The 19,388-nt window shown below is 35.9% G+C and overlaps 1 protein-coding gene across 5 annotated transcripts in view; it reads left to right on the top strand.

Moving 5' to 3' along the window:
* The window catches only part of golga2 (golgin A2), a 123,289-nt gene that overhangs the window by 57,961 nt on the left and 45,940 nt on the right, over positions 1-19,388 (top strand). For 4 of the 5 annotated variants that reach the window (XM_039762678.1, XM_039762674.1, XM_039762679.1 and 1 more), the window contains 6 exons: positions 1,030-1,092; positions 2,288-2,368; positions 9,360-9,398; positions 14,601-14,663; positions 16,353-16,446; positions 16,848-16,954. In XM_039762678.1, coding sequence (XP_039618612.1) covers positions 1,030-1,092; positions 2,288-2,368; positions 9,360-9,398; positions 14,601-14,663; positions 16,353-16,446; positions 16,848-16,954 — 447 coding nt within the window. The remainder of the gene's footprint in view (positions 1-1,029; positions 1,093-2,287; positions 2,369-9,359; positions 9,399-14,600; positions 14,664-16,352; positions 16,447-16,847; positions 16,955-19,388) is intronic. The other variant, XM_039762677.1, reaches the window with a different exon arrangement.

Genomic DNA, 19,388 nt, shown 5'->3' with positions numbered 1-19,388 from the left:
GCTTTTGATTCCGCAAATGGTGATATACATTAGCTACGCCCTCTGATGTTTAGATGAAACGTCGCACATCTCTTGGTCCTTTTCTGATGTTGCTTTCACCCTCTTCTGACTTCCTTTTTGTCGTCACTCTTCCTTCTCTCCTCTGGTCCCTAAGACAAGTGCATGTTTATATTAAAATTCCACTTCTTTTTGACGTGTGACATGGATTTTGTGACTGTGGCTATTGCACACCTTTGATTGGCTGGCTGTTAAAGTTCTCTTTCCAAGTGATTAGATAATCAACACAGCCTGAGGCAAAACGTCAAAATAGATATTTTAAGGTAATAGATTACTAGTACTATCAATTAAGGTCATCTTGTTTGTCTGTGCAAAATATAATGAAAATATAGGCATCTGTTATTTAAAGAAACGCAGATCTGGCACACCAGGACAAAAGCAAAAGTTGTCAATATTAATTTCAAGACCTCTTTCTCTGCATTATTTACATTAAATTATCATTCTATGTATGTTCTGATTTCATATACTTTACAGGGTCAAAAAAAGGTACCCCAGCGTCTGACTGAAATGAATTGAAAAGATTCAAAAATATCTTTTATTATTGCACTGCAATGTTTTCTGCACACATTATAAATACTTTTTATGAAAGTAAATTTTACAGGGGTTTCCCCTTAGCAATACTAGATTCAGATTTTCTTCTCTAAGTGAAAATGAAGTTGCATATGACTTAAGTTAATTTTTCACAAATGTGCATCTATCTGAACCTCACCCATAAATACACATACCTTTGTGGAAAGTGCATAGTATCATTTTTTAGAATATTTTTTTATTACTTGATGTATTGCATTAGGTGGTTAAGACCTACATTTCTTCGCCATCATATAGTGTTTGTAAGTTGAACTATAAATTTAGATTTGAATAGATCTAATATACTGTAACATTATGATAATATTACAATGCGTGTAATGCATTCCAGAAGTGCTGGAGATTAAAAAAAATAACAAAAATCACCAACTTTGTTTCTTTTTACAGTCCTCTTCCCCCTATATCAATGGAGATAGTGCAATAATGCCTACTAATGAAAAAGAACTTGAGGTAAGGAGAATATGTGTTTTTTGCAAAAGTATTTTTTAAAACAAGAAGTGATGATTCTGCTTCTGTACAAGTTCCAGATTTTTTGTTCATTGTATAATTTTATTTAGATGTGCTTTAGTACATCCATCCTGCTTTGGAGAAAATTGACATTCCCTAGCGGATTACCAGTTCTAAATTAATGAGTGTTTCTCTTCCTTTTAAGGCCAATCTTGATGGCAAAAATAAATAATTGTCAGGTGCATTTTGTACAAAGGATTATTGCTTTTACTTAGGTGTTTGCTTTTTCATATGTATATAAATTCTATCATTTGCTATACTATCGAAGCAATTAATGAACTTGTATTTTCTAAAACGATTGCATTTGTTAATGAAATACAGGGGGTCCTCCGGTTACGACACAGTTCCGTTCTTACAACAGTGATGTAACCCAAATTTTGGCGTAAGTCGAAACACACCCTATCCTAAGTCACTTACCTATCCTAACACATTTGCAAAATTATAATCTAGAACATAAAAACACAACTAAGCCACAGAAAAAGGACATAAATATACTGTACTGTACACTGTACTGTAGTAACAGAAAAAATGACAAAAAATGAGTGTAAAAATAAATTCCTTACCTTTATTCTTTCTGTTCTATTTACAATGTCTAATTTCACTTCCATCGTGATGGCTTTCCTCTTCTTCGAAACACTACCATCTGAAGACTCTGACTTTCGTTTAGGAGCCATGATAAAGGCCAAAAAGTCGCCAAACAAAGCAACACAAATAAAACACTTCCTCACTCATACACCGCGCACTTTCACTTTGACAGCATGCAACAAAACTACTGTAGTTCGCAAACTCCCTCACCGCGTAACTTCGCCACCCGCAACCAAACTAGTTCACCCCGTAAGTCTGTAAGTACAATGCTAACAGCGTAATCCGAAACACTCGCATCTCAATTTTTTTTTTTTGGAAATGAGCGTCGTAAACTCGAAACGTCGTATGTTGCGACTTTGTAACCCGAGGACCCCCTGTATTGGAAAATGTAAACATTAAAGCTTCATTTGTAATATAGGATAAATTGTAGTGAAATGCCTTTTTAAATGTATGGTATATGGTTTTATTTGATATTATTTGATCATTTTCTTTTTTTTCCTTCCTCCACTTCTGTCTTTGTCTTCCCTCCTTTCTCTGCATGCTCGCACGTCAGACACGTAACCAGGAGCTGGCAGCTGCCTTAGACTCCAGCACCCTAGAAAACACACAACTCAGTGCAAAGATAGATGAATTGGTAAGAGAACTCTGGACAGCTGCTTCTGAACAAGCTCTCTGGGTGTCTCTGGTTACTGCTTTTTCTTTGTTTTATAGCCTGTGCATGTTTCCTCTCATATGTGCAAATATAAACTGGACGGAATCTTTCCTTTTCTTCTCTAAAATCAATTTTGTCATACTTTTTGCAATTCTAGCCATAATTTTTTTTCCATTCTATAAAAAGTAACACCAAAAAAGTGCCCTCACAATTGTGATCTTTGAATCAAATAAATGTTTCCATCGATTTGTGTTACTGTACCAAATATTAATAATGTATTTACATTGTACATGTGTCCCAGTTTATATTTGTAAATACTTTTTGTTTTTTTTGCTTCATAAGGTCCTCACCATGTTATTGTCTTTTTGTGTTTTTGCACATTTTCCTTCTCTGCATGGGCATTCTCTGGATGCCCAGTTTTCCTTCCACATCCCAAAGATATGCTGTAGTGTGGAGCATTCTAACTTGGTCCTGTATAGGTTTGTGCCCAAAGATGGATTGGCTTTTTATCCTTTTTGTTTCTGCCTTGGCACCTTTGATGAAAGGATTGTCTTGTGGTTTCCATTCCTTCAAAAAAAAAAACACAGGAAAATAAAAGTAAAGCTTTTGTTTTGTTTTTATTTTTATTTGACATCACCCCGGACGCTGTTGCAAAGTGATCTAATTTATTTGCTAAGACAGAGAATTGCACTGAAACAAGTATGATTCAACATGAAGAATTTAACACCTTCTTACACAATAATTTGAATGTTCTGTCAATAAAACTTTAGTATTGTGTAATTATTTTTAATCGTAATCATTTTGTTTTCTTTAATGGGAAAATTCAGTCCTGAATATCGGCTCCTCCACAACACAAGTGAAAAATGACTAACAGATTAGTTTAACATGTTATTAGTCATTTAATTGAATTAATGAGTTGCTTAAGGTAGGTTCAAAAACTGGTAAGTCCCATGAGGCTGAAACAGAAACTGGCAAAAAGGCCAATACATTATAGGATGCATACATAATTACTGTATGTTGAGTGAAAGGAAATTAATTTGCCGATCAGCGTTACCATGAAAGTCTTCTCAGCTTTTCCCTTTTGGTAATGTTATTTATTTTTGCTTCTTTTATTGGAAGTGGGTATAGAAAATTAAAAGTGCAATCATTTAAAAAAAAAAAAAATACTTGCCTTTAATTTGTTGGTGTGTTATAGTGCTAGGATCTGGAAGGCTTCATTGGCTATTTTCATTTCATTCTCTCTCTTAATTGAAAACCAGATATTGCTTTTAACTCTTTGAGGGCTGAATATTTTTTCCAAAAAACATAGTTTTCTAAAAAGCAATGGCTTCACACAGAAATATGTAACATAACACAATATAAAACGTCGTTTTTGCATGCTGTGGTTGCCAGTTTGCCATGAATGTGCGGCAGGCTTGCTGCCAGGCTGTCTTCGCGTGGCTGGGGCAGCAGCAGCAGCTGACACTGTCGCGGTGCATTGCAATCTGGATTCTACCTCTTATCATTGCTAGGTGGCAGTCCTCCCAGGCGAACAGTGCCATAGACGTGTCAGCTACTTGAACCTGTGGTGGCACCACAAATAGTATGAGACCAATCAACTGAAGCCAGAAACTCGCATTCAAAATCGGAATCCAACAAGTCATAGTCCAGTTCAGAGAGAATAGGCAAAATGTTGTAGCCGGAATATTCTGCTTTATGCATCCGCTTTGACCTCTCGCCAGGGGTCAGGGCCATTTTTGCCGATGTTTGTGCCTTGCTACTCATGGCAGTGCAGGAAATCTCAGTGAAATCCAATGAAGCTAACTTTCCTTCTACCAAAGAGACACCAAATAAAACATAACGGTTGGTTTTGTCACAGTTTACAGTTGATTACCATCGTCAATTCCTCCTTTTGACAAAAGTCGACATCAGCCCTAAAAGAGTTAATTGAGCAAGTCATTTTAAGCGCTTCTTCTATCTCTCCATTTACCAGGTCTGAGGGGCATTGTACTGAGTAACCATTTGTTATCATTTCTTTAATATGAAGTGCTACTTTGAATGCAGCAAGGTGGTCACTGTACTGTTAACTGTGTAATTTGCATTTCAGTAACTGCATATAGTGGCCATTTTGATTTCTCTGTTCTCTTTACTACAAGCTATGGTAATAGATATCATACTGCAGCTTATTGAGAAGGCAATTCTGCATAGTTAGTGAGGAAAACAAATCATGGATTTAATAAAAACATGAATTTAACAACCGAGTTTTACTCCAAATTAAGCACTTGGTTAGAATGAAAAATCTTCTTGCACCCCAGTTATCAATTTCTGCCTTGTGGTGTAGTGTGACTGATTAGTTTTAACAGAACTTTATTTTATTTGATCCCGGGCAGAAGAAATGTTTCAAAACCTTATTTAGGGAAAACAAAATCTTGTGTTGTAGATATTGGGATGTGTAAACTCCATTTGAGGAAAAGGATAATTCATTGACACATTCTTTGATGTATTGGATTAGTTTCAATGTCTGCTCTAATAGTTTGCATTTCAGTTACTTGGGGCTTAATGTGCTTTGCTCAAGCCACCCATTTACCACTGAATTTGCTTTGTCCATGTTTGCATGCTGAATGCCGTTTCAATTTTTTTTTGTTAAGCTGCTGTGTCTCTTTTTTCAAATGGGTGGTTTTAATACATGTTTTGCTGATTTTTCTTTTTTAGCCACTTGTTATTAGTCAAGTTACAGTGTTGGGGTTAGGATTGCATCCTCCTTTTCTTATAGTAGGTTGTTCTAAAAAGTAACACACTGTGCCTTAAAGTAGAAATTTGATACCTTGTTTTTAGTGTTTTACATAGAAACCATGCCTCCCGCAGTGGCTTACAATTGTGGCCAAAGGGATAGCAGGGCAAACTTGACACGTAAATCATTTAGTGGTGTTTTAGCATCCCTTCCATCTCTGATCGTCTAAGTCCTTCTGGCCTTTGAACAGGACTTGTGGGTGGAGGGGAGGTATAAATATCACCAATGACACATTATGCCATCTGCCAGTGATGAGCAAGTCTGTCCTGGAAGGCTGCAGTTGGTGCAGGTTTTGGTTCTAACCCAGTTGCTTAATTAATAACCAATCCTTGCAAATAACAGATCTTATTAAGTTAAATGGCTTTTTTGTATTGCAGGCTCTGTAATGTCAGCTCATTCTTATATTACATTTTTTTTTTTCTTTTCAACGATATCATCCAAATAATTATAGCACTAGGGTGTTGTACCGTGTTAGCCCTTCTGAATGTAGAGAAAAGTCAGGCAAAATGACACCTTTTGTTGGCGAACTAAAAACATTACAGTATGCAAGCTTTCGAGGCAACTCGGGGCCCCTTCTTCAGGCAAGATGTAATTTGCCTGAAGAAGGGGCCAGAGTTGCCTCGAAAGCTTGCATATTGTAATGTTTTTAGTTCGCCAATAAAAGGTGTCATTTTGCTTGACTTTTCTCTACATCCAAATAATTTGAAGCCTAAATTGAATGAGTAATTCTCAGTCCTTCGCTTTTTTTCTCTTCATTTTCCTTCATATGTTAAATGGAAACAAGTTAGATAGAGAACTTTTGGTTCCTTTGTCATTTGCATCTTATTGCTAATAATGAGCAATTGATAACAGTGAATGCAGCTGTTTAAGACTAAAATGAGCAATTTTAACAAGAGAGACCACTAAAATTCAGCATAAAAGTAATAATAATACATTTTATTTATACAAGGCGCCTTTCTAAGCACTCAAAGACACAGAAAAAACAGTAAATAAAAAACACATTAAAACATCAGAAAATTTAAAAATTAAAACCAAACAAAGCCACTGTAATCATAGAGAAAAAGCCATTTTAAACAGATGGGTTTTACATTTGAAGGTTGAAAATGATTCGATATTTCTAAGCTCAGTAGGTAGTGCGTTCCAGAGCTTGGGTGCAGAACGGCTGAATGCTCCACTCCCCATGGTGGTTAGATGGGTGAGAGGGACGGTCAGATGGATAGAGGAAGAGGGTCTAAGGTTACAGGAGGGAATGGCAACATGAAGAAGGTTGGACAGATATGGAGGGGCGAGGTTATGGATGGTCTTAAATGTTAACAGCAGAATTTTAAAATCAATTTGAAACTTAATTGGGGTTCGAGTAATGATGCGAGCAGCAGAATTCTGGACTAGTTGAAGCTTATGGAGAGATTTATTACAGAGAATAAAAATTGTGAAAAATTGAAAGGACCAGAATGTGGCATATAGTGGACTGACAATTGATTAGCAAAGCAGGTGACTGGTGTAGTTGGGGGTTTAGATAAAGTATACAATTACTGTGTTTTACATTGTTATTGCACAAAAACATCCGAAGAGCATTAATCTGTGCAAATTGGAAAGCAATGCTTTTTATTGATACTTGCATAGCAAAGCGTACCATTTCTGAATCCACTTAAGGTGGGCACCACTTAAAAAACAAAATATCTTTAATTGCCTTAGCCACGAGGCAAAAATTCTGATATAAAATTCACTATCTCTGTTTTAGGTGAGCGTTGTGTGCTTTTCACAATGTTATGTTTAAAAAAAAAAAAAAAACTATTTTCATTTGAAGCAAGGACTATAGCACACCGTGATGTCTCTCTTCTCTACTTTATTAAAAACCAGTGTCTTAAATACCATTAAATTGCCATTAAATACCACGAGTGTTAAAAAGTGGTAATTTTTATGTTTTATTTTTGAGCACCAAAAAACTTAAGCTGATACAAACCAAAAGCAGTTTTATGTATTGAGCAGTAGGCTGTGCAAAGAATGGCCCTCCTACCTCACAGTTCAAGTAATGTATTTCTGTGTGTCTGTCTGCCATTGTTTGTGCGGGGTTTGCACATCTTTGTGATGGCTTTTCTTGGGGTAGTTTGATTTTCTTTCACATACCAAAGATATGCAACTTTAAATTAAGGTCATGTTTGAGCCCAGCAATGGATTAAAACATCTTTTTTTTTTTTCCAAGCATTGTCACTTCCTTTGCATGTTATGCAGCTTGGCTTTCTATAACTCTTTAATAGAAAAATGAGAGTGGATGGATACTATATATAGTTACAGAAGAAATTGTGAATCATCTTGACTGATGACCGCTCCCTTGGACATGGGGAGAATATGCAAACTCCACACAGGCAGCACCAAGTGTATGAACCTTGGACTCCTTGTTACAAAGCATACCACCTCACCACTGTGTCATATCTACTTGTCATTCATCCCATAAGTATATAAATCAGTTAGGGTTTTTGTAATGAAAATCCACACAACACTACAGGATTTTTTTCCAACATTTTATGTCCATTTTACAAAAATGGCTACTAGAACAAAGAATTTAGAGCTGTAAACAAAAATGCATAATGTTGCAGGTGTTAAGGCTAAGCTACTGAATCCATGAGCGAAAATTACAAGTGTTTCTTATTAATAAAGACATTCTTTTTTTGAAATCCTTTGCGTTCATGTAAAATGATTTATTTAACCTTTTCTTTGTATGTGCTTTATGCTCTGTCTAAAAGTATCTGAGAAATTCAGTGTCCTGTTTTATGTAAAATCCTTAGCCATATAGTTTTGATCGAAGCTGCTCAAAAGTCTGTGAACGCGTTATTTTTATGTCTTAACAAAATAAAAATTTGTGAATTTAGTGATAACTTTTTTTTGACAGAAGTTGTAGATTTTTTTTAACAGTGTAGTTAGACTGATATTAAAATGGACAGTTTGAGTACTTTTATGTAAAAGAAAAGAATTATACTCTGCTTCAACAACATACATATGGAGAGCGGACAAATTACTAAAACAGTAAATAGTTAAACAGTTAATAACTCCATTTCAGTTTTTTTATTGAGTTGGGGAAGATTTGTTGTTCTTTCATTTTAATAAAGGGTATTAAAATGAATTAACAGCAAAACCTGTAGATTTAGGCATTAACTTAATTTTTGAACTGGGAGGATTTTCCCACTTCCTAAGCAATACGTAGGATATTATTTTTATGAACTTGTGATATCAGTTCCAAGAAACAGATTTTTAGAATATTTTCATCCAAATTGGATCTTCAGGGCAGCATTTGTAGAAAGACTTCCAAGATCAATTTGTTCAACAGGTCAGAGGTGAACTATTCTACGGTTTATATTTGTATTTTTACTATGAGAGAGAATTTATCTGATTAATAACATTTATTGAAAAGTAGTCTCTGGTGTCTGTTTTACCCATATGAATAGTTTATTGTTCTTTTTTTGTTGTTTTTATAATTTTGCATACAATGTTTATCAGTCTGATATTTTGTACTGCGTATACCAGTGGACATCTTCAGAGTTCATCCTAAACTGAACTGGTGATAGCTTAGTGCATGTCAGTCACTCCCATGGTACACCAGTATGTGCCATATGCAGATTTCTTTGGTTTTTTGTCACATTTTGTTTGAGTACATTTAAAGAAAAAAAAAATCGTTCATATTTTTTTTGGTATGAGAATAACATATAGGACCGCTCATATTGTTTCCATTGTAAAGTAGCCATTGATATGGAAAGCCACTTGGTTTAAAATTTCTCAGTTTTTATTTACTTTAACCATACATGTCTTATATTTGGATGATGAATGTAAAGGCACCTTTTTTTTTAATTGGGTATGCAAATATTAGTAGCAAAAATAAATTTGCAGCTTATATATGAACAGATGGTGATAAATTTCAGAATATAAATGCATTATTTTTGTCAAATCACTCTTACATATCTCATTTGTTCAGATGTCGATATTTTTGTTGTTTTGATATCTGAACTTTTTCTTTTTCATTTGAATTTGTGGAAATACCAAAGAACAGTAAAACTAAAAAAAAAAAAAAAGCTTTAGTATCAAATGCACAATTTAAGGAAATATAAGCAGTTCACAGACTTTCAAGCAGCTGTTTATTTCAATAGTTTTAAATTTCAAATGCAGAAAAAGTATGGCAATATTCCTTTTTGTTTACCTTTTTTAATACAGACGAAGCAAACTCAGGACCTTACAGATCAACTAAGTAAGGTACGTATTGTAAATGATTATATTGTAATGTCAAAGTGACAGCAGATCTCTGTAAAGTGATCAACATTACAAATATAAAGCACAAAATATTGATCACATAACTATCTGCCCTCTTTCATAAAACCCTGGTTAATTGTCACTGGTGCAGCTAGTAGTTGGGTTTAAAAGTTAAATTAGTTTAATGGAGATCATCTGTCTGGAATGTCAGTTGATTGCAGTACAAATGCTCCTATATCTAGAAGGTCCAACTTGTGGGCCATTCATTATGGTGGCGTAACCTACACAATGAAGACAATACCTTTTCTGCTCAGAGTGCATTGTTTGCCTTCCAAATACTCCCAAAGAATTTAATGTAATCAGCTTGGCTAGAGTAACTGCTGCAAATTTAAATGTAGCTTATTTTATGCAGCTGAAGAAGACAGAATTGAAATCTCATCATGTGAATCTGATTTAAAGAAATATACACTCACCTAAAGGATTATTAGGACCACCATACTAATACGGTGTTTGACCCCCTTTCACCTTCAGAAATGCCTTCATTCTACGTGCCATTGATTCAACAAGGTGCTGAAAGCATTCTTTACAAATGTTGGCCCATATTGATAGGATAGCATCTTGCAGTTGATGGAGATTTGTGGGATGCACATCCAGGGCACGAAGCTCCCGTTCCACCACATCCCAAAGATGCTCTATTGGGTTGAGATCTGGTGACTGTGGGGGCCATTTTAGTACAGTGAACTCACTGTCATGTTCAAGAAACCAATTTGAAATGATTCGAGCTTTGTGACATGGTGCATTATCCTGCTGGAAGTAGCCATCAGAGGATGGGTACATGGTGGTCATGAAGGGATGGACATGGTCAGAAACAATGCTCAGGCAGCCCGTGGCATTTAAAAGATGCCCAATTGGCACTAAGGGGCCTAAAGTGTGCCAAGAAAACATCCCCCACACCATTACACCACCACCAGCAGACTGCACAGTGGTAACAAGGCATGATTGATCCATGTTCTCATTCTGTTTACGCCAAATTCTGACTCTACCATTTGAATGTCTCAACAGAAATCCAGACTCATCAGACCAGGCAACATTTTTCCAGTCTTCAACTGTCCAATTTTGATGAGCTTGTGCAAATTGTAGCCTCTTTTTCCTATTTGTAGTGGAGATGAGTGGTACCCGGTGGGGTCTTCTGCTGTTGTAGCCCATCCGCCTCAAGGTTGTGCGTGTTGTGGCTTCACAAATGCTTTGCTGCATACCTCGGTTGTAACGAGTGGTTATTTCAGTCAAAGTTGCTCTTCTATCAGCTTGAATCAGTCGGCCCATTCTCCTCTGACCTCTAGCATCAACGAGGCATTTTCACCCACAGGACTGCCGCATACTGGATGTTTTTCCCTTTTCACACCATTCTTTGTAAACCCTAGAAATGGTTGTGCGTGAAAATCCCAGTAACTGAGCAGATTGTGAAATACTCAGACCAGCCCGTCTGGCACCAACAACCATGCCACGCTCAGAATTGCTTAAATCACATTTCTTTCCCATTCTGACATTCAGTTTGGAGTTCAGGAGATTGTCTTGACCAGGACCACACCCCTAAATGCATTGAAGCAACTGCCATGTGATTGGTTGATTAGATAATTGCATTAATGAGAAATTGAACAGGTGTTCCTAATAATCCTGTAGGTGAGTGTAGAATGCAATATAGTGGCAAGTTGTAGAATTTTTTTTGTAGCAGAAGGATGAGAGGGTGTATGTGTTCATTTTTTTTTTTGTTTAAGTGATGACCTCAACAGCGTATTATTATAATAAAAAAAACTACTGAGATTGCAGAGATGAAATAAGTGTTTCTCTCCTTAAGTAAACTTGAAATTGACATCAGTTTGCTTGAGAAGTGGTGATTTATTTCAAATCTGCATCTTCATGGCCTACGCTTTTTTGTAGACAATAACCGACTATCAAAATATTAAAGCATATTTTGCATCCTGAGATTCAAAAGCTATTATTAATTACTTCCATTATTGCAGAAATCTTTGTTTAGTGCTTATTTTGAACATGGTACCATTGCAGGAGGTGCTTGAAGACAGATGTTTCTGTCAATTACACATTGCCAACACAATTTTATTTCTATTTCTACCATCTGTTAAGTACACTGAATAGTCTTGTTACTGGGAATGTTAGTTTTGTACAGTATATATTATGATACAGATGCATCTTAAAAAACAATGCCTCAGATATTTTCTTTCATGAAAACTTTTCTTCTACTATGTGCAGCTTGGTGAGGTATGTTTTTAACAAAGTCTCTATCTTTAGTAAGAAGTTTCAAAAATGGAAAGCAGACCATTCAGCAGCTAAACATTCCCATTATCTTATCCAGATGAACTTTTTAAAAATTGTCAAGGTTTACACTTTTGCTGTTTGACTTTTTCTTTCCCCCCCTCAAAATTTCAAAGATCCCTTAATGTGAAGGAATGCTTTCTTGATTCATAGAAACACTAGAGAAAGTTGAATTTGGGAGTACAAAGTATTAGGAAAGAGGAGAATAACTTTTTTTAATTGAAATATATGGAGAATATGAGGTGACATAATGGGATTGTTTAAAATAAACATGGGCGATATGGCCTAAAATCAATATCACGATAAATTGAGCAGTTAACCTCGATAACGATAAATGGACGGTAACCACCCCAAGTGCCAAAAAAACAAACTTTTTTTTTTTCATTTGATGGGGCTGTGGCAGGCAGCATAGTTCCTCCAGTTATTTTGATAATATTATTCCCCCTAGACCTATTCATTGCAATTATATTATTACCACTTTAAAGGACTGTAAAATGTCACTGAAAATAAATGAAGACAATAGTAGTAAGTACTTTTAGTGGTTAAGATTTATTAACTGAACAAAATAAAAAGTGTAGGATACAATATGTAACCATGCTCTCTAAAAAATGTGTATCCCTTGTAAACAAAATAGTTTAATAATAAATATGTTTCACATTGGCTATTCACAAAGTAAACAATGATTGTGCAAATGTAATGCCATCATGGACAAAGGCCTATCTCTGCTAAGGCCTTGAGGTAGCATATCTATCCAAATCTTCACACCCAACATCACCCCAATTCATGGTCTAATTCTCAAATAAAGCAAGCAAAATAAAGTAAGAATTAAATAAGACCTCTCAGACCATATTTACAAAATTAAAAAGGGTTGGCACAGTAATAAAACATTTTAAAAATCATGTATTTTGCTACATTTCACAGCACAACATGATCAACACTGGCTCACAATAAGTCTTCTGTAAAAACTTTCTGGATACACTGCTGCTCAGCAGTCTTAAGTATTTTTATGCCTATATAAACATTATTCAAACATTAATACTTTCAATTTTGAATATGACACACAGAATTAAAGTCACTTTAAAACACACCAGATGTCACCACCCAAATATATTAAGATGTACACACTTACCGACTGCCAGGTGCAGCCTGTGCCCAAAACATTGCACCCGTGTCCATTTATTGAGCTTGACAGCTTTCACAATATTTGGGCCGTTGTCAGTTGTTATAGCAACAAGGTCCTCTTCACTGATGTCCCATGCAGACAGCATCGCTCTCAACCCCTGTCCAACCATCTCCCCCGTGTGATCAGATGGAAAATAGGCCGTCTCGAGCACTCTGGTACGCAGCTCCCATTTGTTGTCGATGTAATGAACTGTGAGACTAATATACGGCTCCATTGTGCGGCTGGACCAGAGATCGGATGTGGCTGCAACGTGCTGAACGTATCTCAATTCAGCAGCAACCTTTTTCCTCTCTGTGCTGTACATGCTGGGAATGATAGTTTTGAAAAATATTTTCGTGATGGGAGTTCGTATCTCTTGTCAATTATTTTCATGAAGTGTCTGAACCCGTTGCGTTCCACTGTAGCAATAGGAGCCATGTCTTTTGCTATGTGGTAGCCTATAGCATTTGTGATTTCTTGCCATCTTTTTGAAGTTCTCTCATATAGTTGAGTACTAGCAAATGCTTCGGTTATTGACCGCTGCCTGGTGGAGGAAGACGTTTTTGCTGGTCCTCCTAATCTCTTCTCGCTTTTAGCTTTTTTTATGTCTTCGAATTGAATCACATGGTTGTGCTGCAGGTGGTGGAAGAGGTTGGTTGTGTTACTTTGACTTGACGCAACAGTCTTTTTGCAGAGTTTACATTTAACAATTTTTTGATCAATATCATCCTTGTTGAATCCAAAATGTTGCCAAACGATTGATGATGCATTTTTTTTGTTAACAAGCGTCTCCTCTTCCTCCTCCACCAGCTCTACCTTCGTCGCTGCTGCTTCAACATTTAAATCGTCCTCCATTTGTTCACCCGTGTCTCGTCTTGTTACAGGTAGTAGAGTCATGTGACTCCACCCCGTCAAGTCTGTAACGTAGCACAGCGTCTTAAAGGGACATGAACATCGCCAACCTGCACAGCCTTTTCTTTTTTTTTTAAAATACCGAATTTACCGACATGGGCAAAATGACGTCGATGAGAGTCATAAATTTCGGTAACGATAAATTTTTGATATATCGCCCAGCCCTAGTTTAAAATAATTTGCTAAATTATTACAGTGGATATTGGCTGTTATTTTAAAACAAATTCTTCAACAAGAAAATGGTAACACAGGTGGAAAATTAAGATCAGGTTTTGCAGATCTTTTTCAAAGAGAGAATCATACACAAATGGGATAAGTTTCTAGGTAGTGTGGTAGATAGTAGTACATTGGGGACCTTTTGATGCAGTTTAATGTCATCTTGGAGAACTTGAGTGAGTAGGAGTAATGACTTTGTTGGCCTAAATAGCCTGTTCTCGTCCAAGTTTAACGTTCTAATTTGCTAAACTCACAGTTTGTATTTATTTATACATGTATCCTATTTATTTATACATGTATCCTACTTAGCCATTGGTTTGTGCTGAAATTATGCTTACTTAATAATAATAAATAATTCATTACATTTATATAGCGCTTTTCTCAGTACTCAAAGCGCTATCCACACAGGGAGGAACCGGGAAGCGAACCCACAATCTTCCACAGTCTCCTTACTGCAAAGCAGCAGCACTACTACTGCGCCACCAAATACTGTATTTTGGCTGGAAAATAATAAATATAATTTAACTTTTCAAGTGCCATGTTGACAGTGTTTTAAAACCTTAATTTCTCAAATCCTCTTTCAGGAACGCAAGGATTTTGAACAAAAGTTTATAAAAGATCAAGCTGCTATGCGAGAACAGTTACAGGTAAATATTTTTAAGATGTAATTTCTAACAGAGAAAATTGTCTTTGCAGAATGTCCTTCATGTTTTGGGAGTCACTTCTTAAACATGAGTATTTAGTTTGCAGCAATATCATTTAGTCAATCCACTACAGGTGCATTGAAAGCAAACATTTTTGTAAAAATATATTGAAATTTTCACATGCTTACTTAAAAAGAATGATATTTATAGACTTTATAGACTCACAATTCTCTTCCTCCCGTTGTGAAGAGTGGCCTGGAGTGAGGGTTTGTGTTGTTATAATGTACTGGAGGAGTTGAGAGACTGAAGATAATTTACTGCATACTGTACATGTTTATACATTTTTTTTGTAAAAATAGTCTATTTTGATTTTACTGATGAACTGAGGGTGAAATCCTACCTGTTTTTTCTGATTACGGTACTGAATTCAGTCAAGTACTAATTAAATGATAAAATTGATTATAGTGATGGTATAGAGGTTAAACCAGATACAATCTGTTCACATTATTGAATATTACTAAAATGTGTTTCTCAGTAAAGAGTTTACACACTTTAAGTAGGCACTTCCTGACTGCAGAATAAGTTAGTTGCACTAATAGGCTTATGCAGTGGAAGTTATCATTTGAATATTTATTTGTAGTCTCACAAGTCATATTCATTTTTTCTGCTTCCTTTAGAAGTTTAGTCTGTCAATGCAGTAGTCCCAGTTGTCATGCTTATTTTAATAAAATTGATATGTCTACTTTAACAGTGTCAACTTTCAAAGGCAGCATAAAAAATGAACTTGCGTGTTTATTGGAAACAATTTTAATCTCATCAAATCCTAAAGATCCTTTTATTTAGAACTTAAGCTTATTTCTCTTTCCAGCTAAACTTGCTTTTTAGTTTGTAGAGTATGCTTATGGTGTACTTACAGTATCTTCTTTTCTGTGAGTTGCACTGTTGTGTAATTGGCATGAATTTTCTGGCTGTGTGCAACATGTACGTGGAAATATTCAGGTATAATGTCGGTTTTAATGGCTATGTCTTTTTTCATCTGCATTCACATTTGAATATAGTATAAAATACTCTTAAGGTAAAAATCTATCCATTACTCAACAATATTAATAAGTACCTTAACTTGATCAAACTGTATAAACAGAATTCAAAATCTTTCTGTGCTCAGAAACAGAGTAAAACCCTTGGCCTTTTGAACAAGTCTTTTTATATCATACCAGTATTCTAGTGTTTCCTTGTTTCTCCTTTTTTGAGACTAATTCAATATTCATGTACGAGGTGAGACACAAAAATAACCGTACTGGGCTTGGGGCTTTCCTGGAAAACCATCTGGAGGTCGGCCAGACGTGAATCCTAGAACTATATCCCCTCCTACACGCCCTCTCAAACTGCTGACTGAGTTGGTATATCCTGTGAACGGCCCAGTCAGTATTTGCACAACAGTCACTACATGAGTTGCTGCTATAATGTCGGGTGAAAAAAAACACTAAATCAACGTCAAATTTTTTTTTTAACCAATTTGGTTATTTTTGTGTCTCACCTCGTATGTTGAAATACATTGCTTCCTTCTTTGGGGATGTTTTTGTCAAAAACAAGAAGTTATTTGTGCTTGGTAGGTCTAGTTTTGTATGTTTGTATGCCAATGTGACTGCCTACAGACTCTAGTTAATCTTATATAACTGTTTACTTTTGAAGGTGCACATCCAGACAATTGGCATTTTGGTATCGGACAAGTCTGAGTTGCAAACTGCACTGTCTCACACACAGCAAGCAGCAAGACAAAAATCAGGTAAATCTAATCCAGTGGCGCTAAGGTAATTATGTAGAGTATATTATTAATGGTCTGTAATCAGTCTTCATATGAACCACTTGTGAATATATTTGTGAAAAAAGTAATGGAACCTTTTAATTTTTAAATTGTAGTAAATTGTTTTAATATTTGCCTTTTATTTTTATTTTGCTTGCTGTTTTTTTTCTTATTGACTGTTTGTCGTAAATAAAGCTCCCTTTTTCAGATTGTGCTTGTTTTGTTGTTACACTTTTTATAAAAGTAAATTAGTTATATTGAAAGTTTGTGTTGACAAATATTTCTGTAAATGTCTAGTTTTAAAATGTGTGTGTAGTCAAAAATATGCTGCTAGTGGTTGTATTCAATGTGTGTGTGACAGATATACTAACCGTCTTTTACAGGTGAAGTAGAGGAACTGAGTAGCAGATTTCAAGCCAGCAGGCAGCGTGTAGCAGAACTTGAACGTACTTTATCTTCAGTTTCATCTCAACAAAAGCAACATGAGAAGGTAGTGCAGGAGGAAAATATAATTTAATAAAGTGTTTCTCATCAAATAACTTTCAAAAGCTTTGTTATCTGATATATATCAGCACAATTGTGTCAAAATGTAAGCTGTAGAATGTTAGCAGAATACAAGACAAATTTAAAATGTGTTTAAACTTACTATGTTTATTAATGGAAATAGTTCAGGGTGGTGCTGAGTTTTACTGATATGGCAACCCCGTTCCTCAAAGGAGTCAAAAGTGGAGGGTTAAAAAAAATATATTTGTCTGGAATTAAACAACACATTGCAGGAGTGAATAATGAAAGAAAGCACTTTTACAACCAGAACTAAAAAACATGTAGTCACTCTTACCTACATTTGCAGGTGCTAACATTCAGCTCAGTGGTGTGTCCACGTATCCATCACTTCTTCTCTTTCTTTGTCTCTCTCTCTCTCTCTCTCTCTCTCTGCTAACCTCTATTCCTTCTGTTTTGACATTTTATCCCAACTTTAATTCCATGGTATCATCTGCTATGTGATGTCCTTAACTTCTAGCACTTCAATAGCCAGATCTCTCACCTTCCTTATTTAAAAGGCAATATGGCCTCATTCTGTCCTTTTTTTTGAGCACGTGCTGTCACAAGATGGACTAGGGCAGGGGTGTCTAAACTTTTTTAACTGGGAGCCACATACAGAGAAATATACAAAGGACTGGGCCACCCACTAGAAGTGGAGGTATATTGCCTCACCTCCTGTGTATTAAGCTAGCAATATCAATCAAATTTAGGTCAATTATGCCTCATAATTGAATATGCTTAAAGAATAAACAGCATCACAGCTCTCCATTAATGGTTTTTCATTTATTTTATTACAAGGTGCTCTCATCACATGCAATCAAGTAAAAATCAAAAGCACAAGCTTTACCTGACAGTTGATGATTTAATTTGCCGCACAACTGCATTTCTGTGAAAGTTGTTGAATTCCTGCATTTTCTCCAGGCACATTATTCCTGCGACTTTAGTTGAGGCACTGTTTTATGAAGTCACCATTTGAGAAAGGTTTTCCGTCACGGACAGTGAGTTGCGCTACTTTGTAACTGGCTAATGTGGTATGTTTTTGTGTTTTTGTTAGCATGGAAAAAATCCTGTTGTTTAGCTAGCAGACTAACTGCCCTTTGCTTAACTTTCTGTTCTCGCTCGGCACCAGTGTAGGACGTGTAGGTTGGATGTTTGGTGTCGTACCGTCGACACACATTATACTCTTTCATCACTGCAATAGTTTCATTGCAAATTAAATAGACACACTTGCTCCTTGACTTCTAGGAAGAAATATTAATTATCCCACTGTGTCTGAAATTTTCTGTACTCACTTGCTATTGTGCGTTGCTTTGGTTTTGCCATTTTTGGTCACCCGTAGCAAAATTGTTCTTTGGTTGCTCTTGTTTGTGAAGACGCCGCCTTGATCAAGACAGTACTTCCGCTTTGTGTTAAACCTAAGAAGTACAATACAGTTAAGAAAATGTTTCATGTGTCGGCCATATTTCATTATTTTTAGAATTTGCTGTGGACCAATTAAAAATGGACCACAGGCTGTGGTTCGAACACCCCTGGACTAGGGGAATATTTAATAGGTTCATGGTGGCCTTTATTTTTGAAAAGAGTAACTGTGGCACTTGCTTTCAATCAGTTAGTGTTGCAACCTTCCCATCTCTTTTTTTTATTTTTTTCACTCCATCAGTGCCTATTGGCTTCTGAAACAACCAGCACACCCCAAGGACATACTTTTTCCATCTTCCCTCACAGGTTTAATAATGTGTATTACTGTTGCTGTGCATCAAGTTCTCTCTTTCTCCCTCTCTCACAGCTTTAGTCTTGGATCTATTTGGTATCATGTAGTAATGACCGTTCTTTTGAAGTCATTTTTGTTATTATATGTGTTTTTGCTTGCAAGAAATGGAAGTTACTGAATAGTGAAAACAGTTCTGGTCAGATCACCCATCTTCTTCAGTAGTGAGTTGAGTACATGTGTAGTGTATGCCAATAGAAACCTACAAGTAGAAGTGCAAATGGAAAGGTCCTGGTAATACTGTTAAGAGTTTGGATGTGTTATCCTGGCATGATTTTAGATTCACATATTTCCTTAGAAAGCAAAGTAAATGCTAATAAAGAAAGAGTAGTTCTTACGGATAATGCTTATGTTATGGTGATCTATTTTCATCCTCCTTATAGTGAAGTGTTTTAGGAGAACACTCTCCCTGTCCAAAGGATGATAATTAATTGGTGCATGGTTTAAAGTGCTTGACAAAATTGTACACCATAAACCATGTTGAGGAGTAATTTGATGTTCTGGAGGGGTGCGTGAAAGGTTGTTTTCCACCATCAATAAGAGCAAAGCAAGTGTTGCAACATTCGTTGGAAAAATTGGTTTGCATTCCAGGCACTCGTATAAACTATGCGAT

This window comes from Polypterus senegalus, chromosome 9 (assembly GCF_016835505.1).
Source record: "Polypterus senegalus isolate Bchr_013 chromosome 9, ASM1683550v1, whole genome shotgun sequence".
Classification (NCBI taxonomy): domain Eukaryota; kingdom Metazoa; phylum Chordata; class Cladistia; order Polypteriformes; family Polypteridae; genus Polypterus; species Polypterus senegalus.
This window is presented reverse-complemented; position numbering and strand designations above follow the sequence as displayed.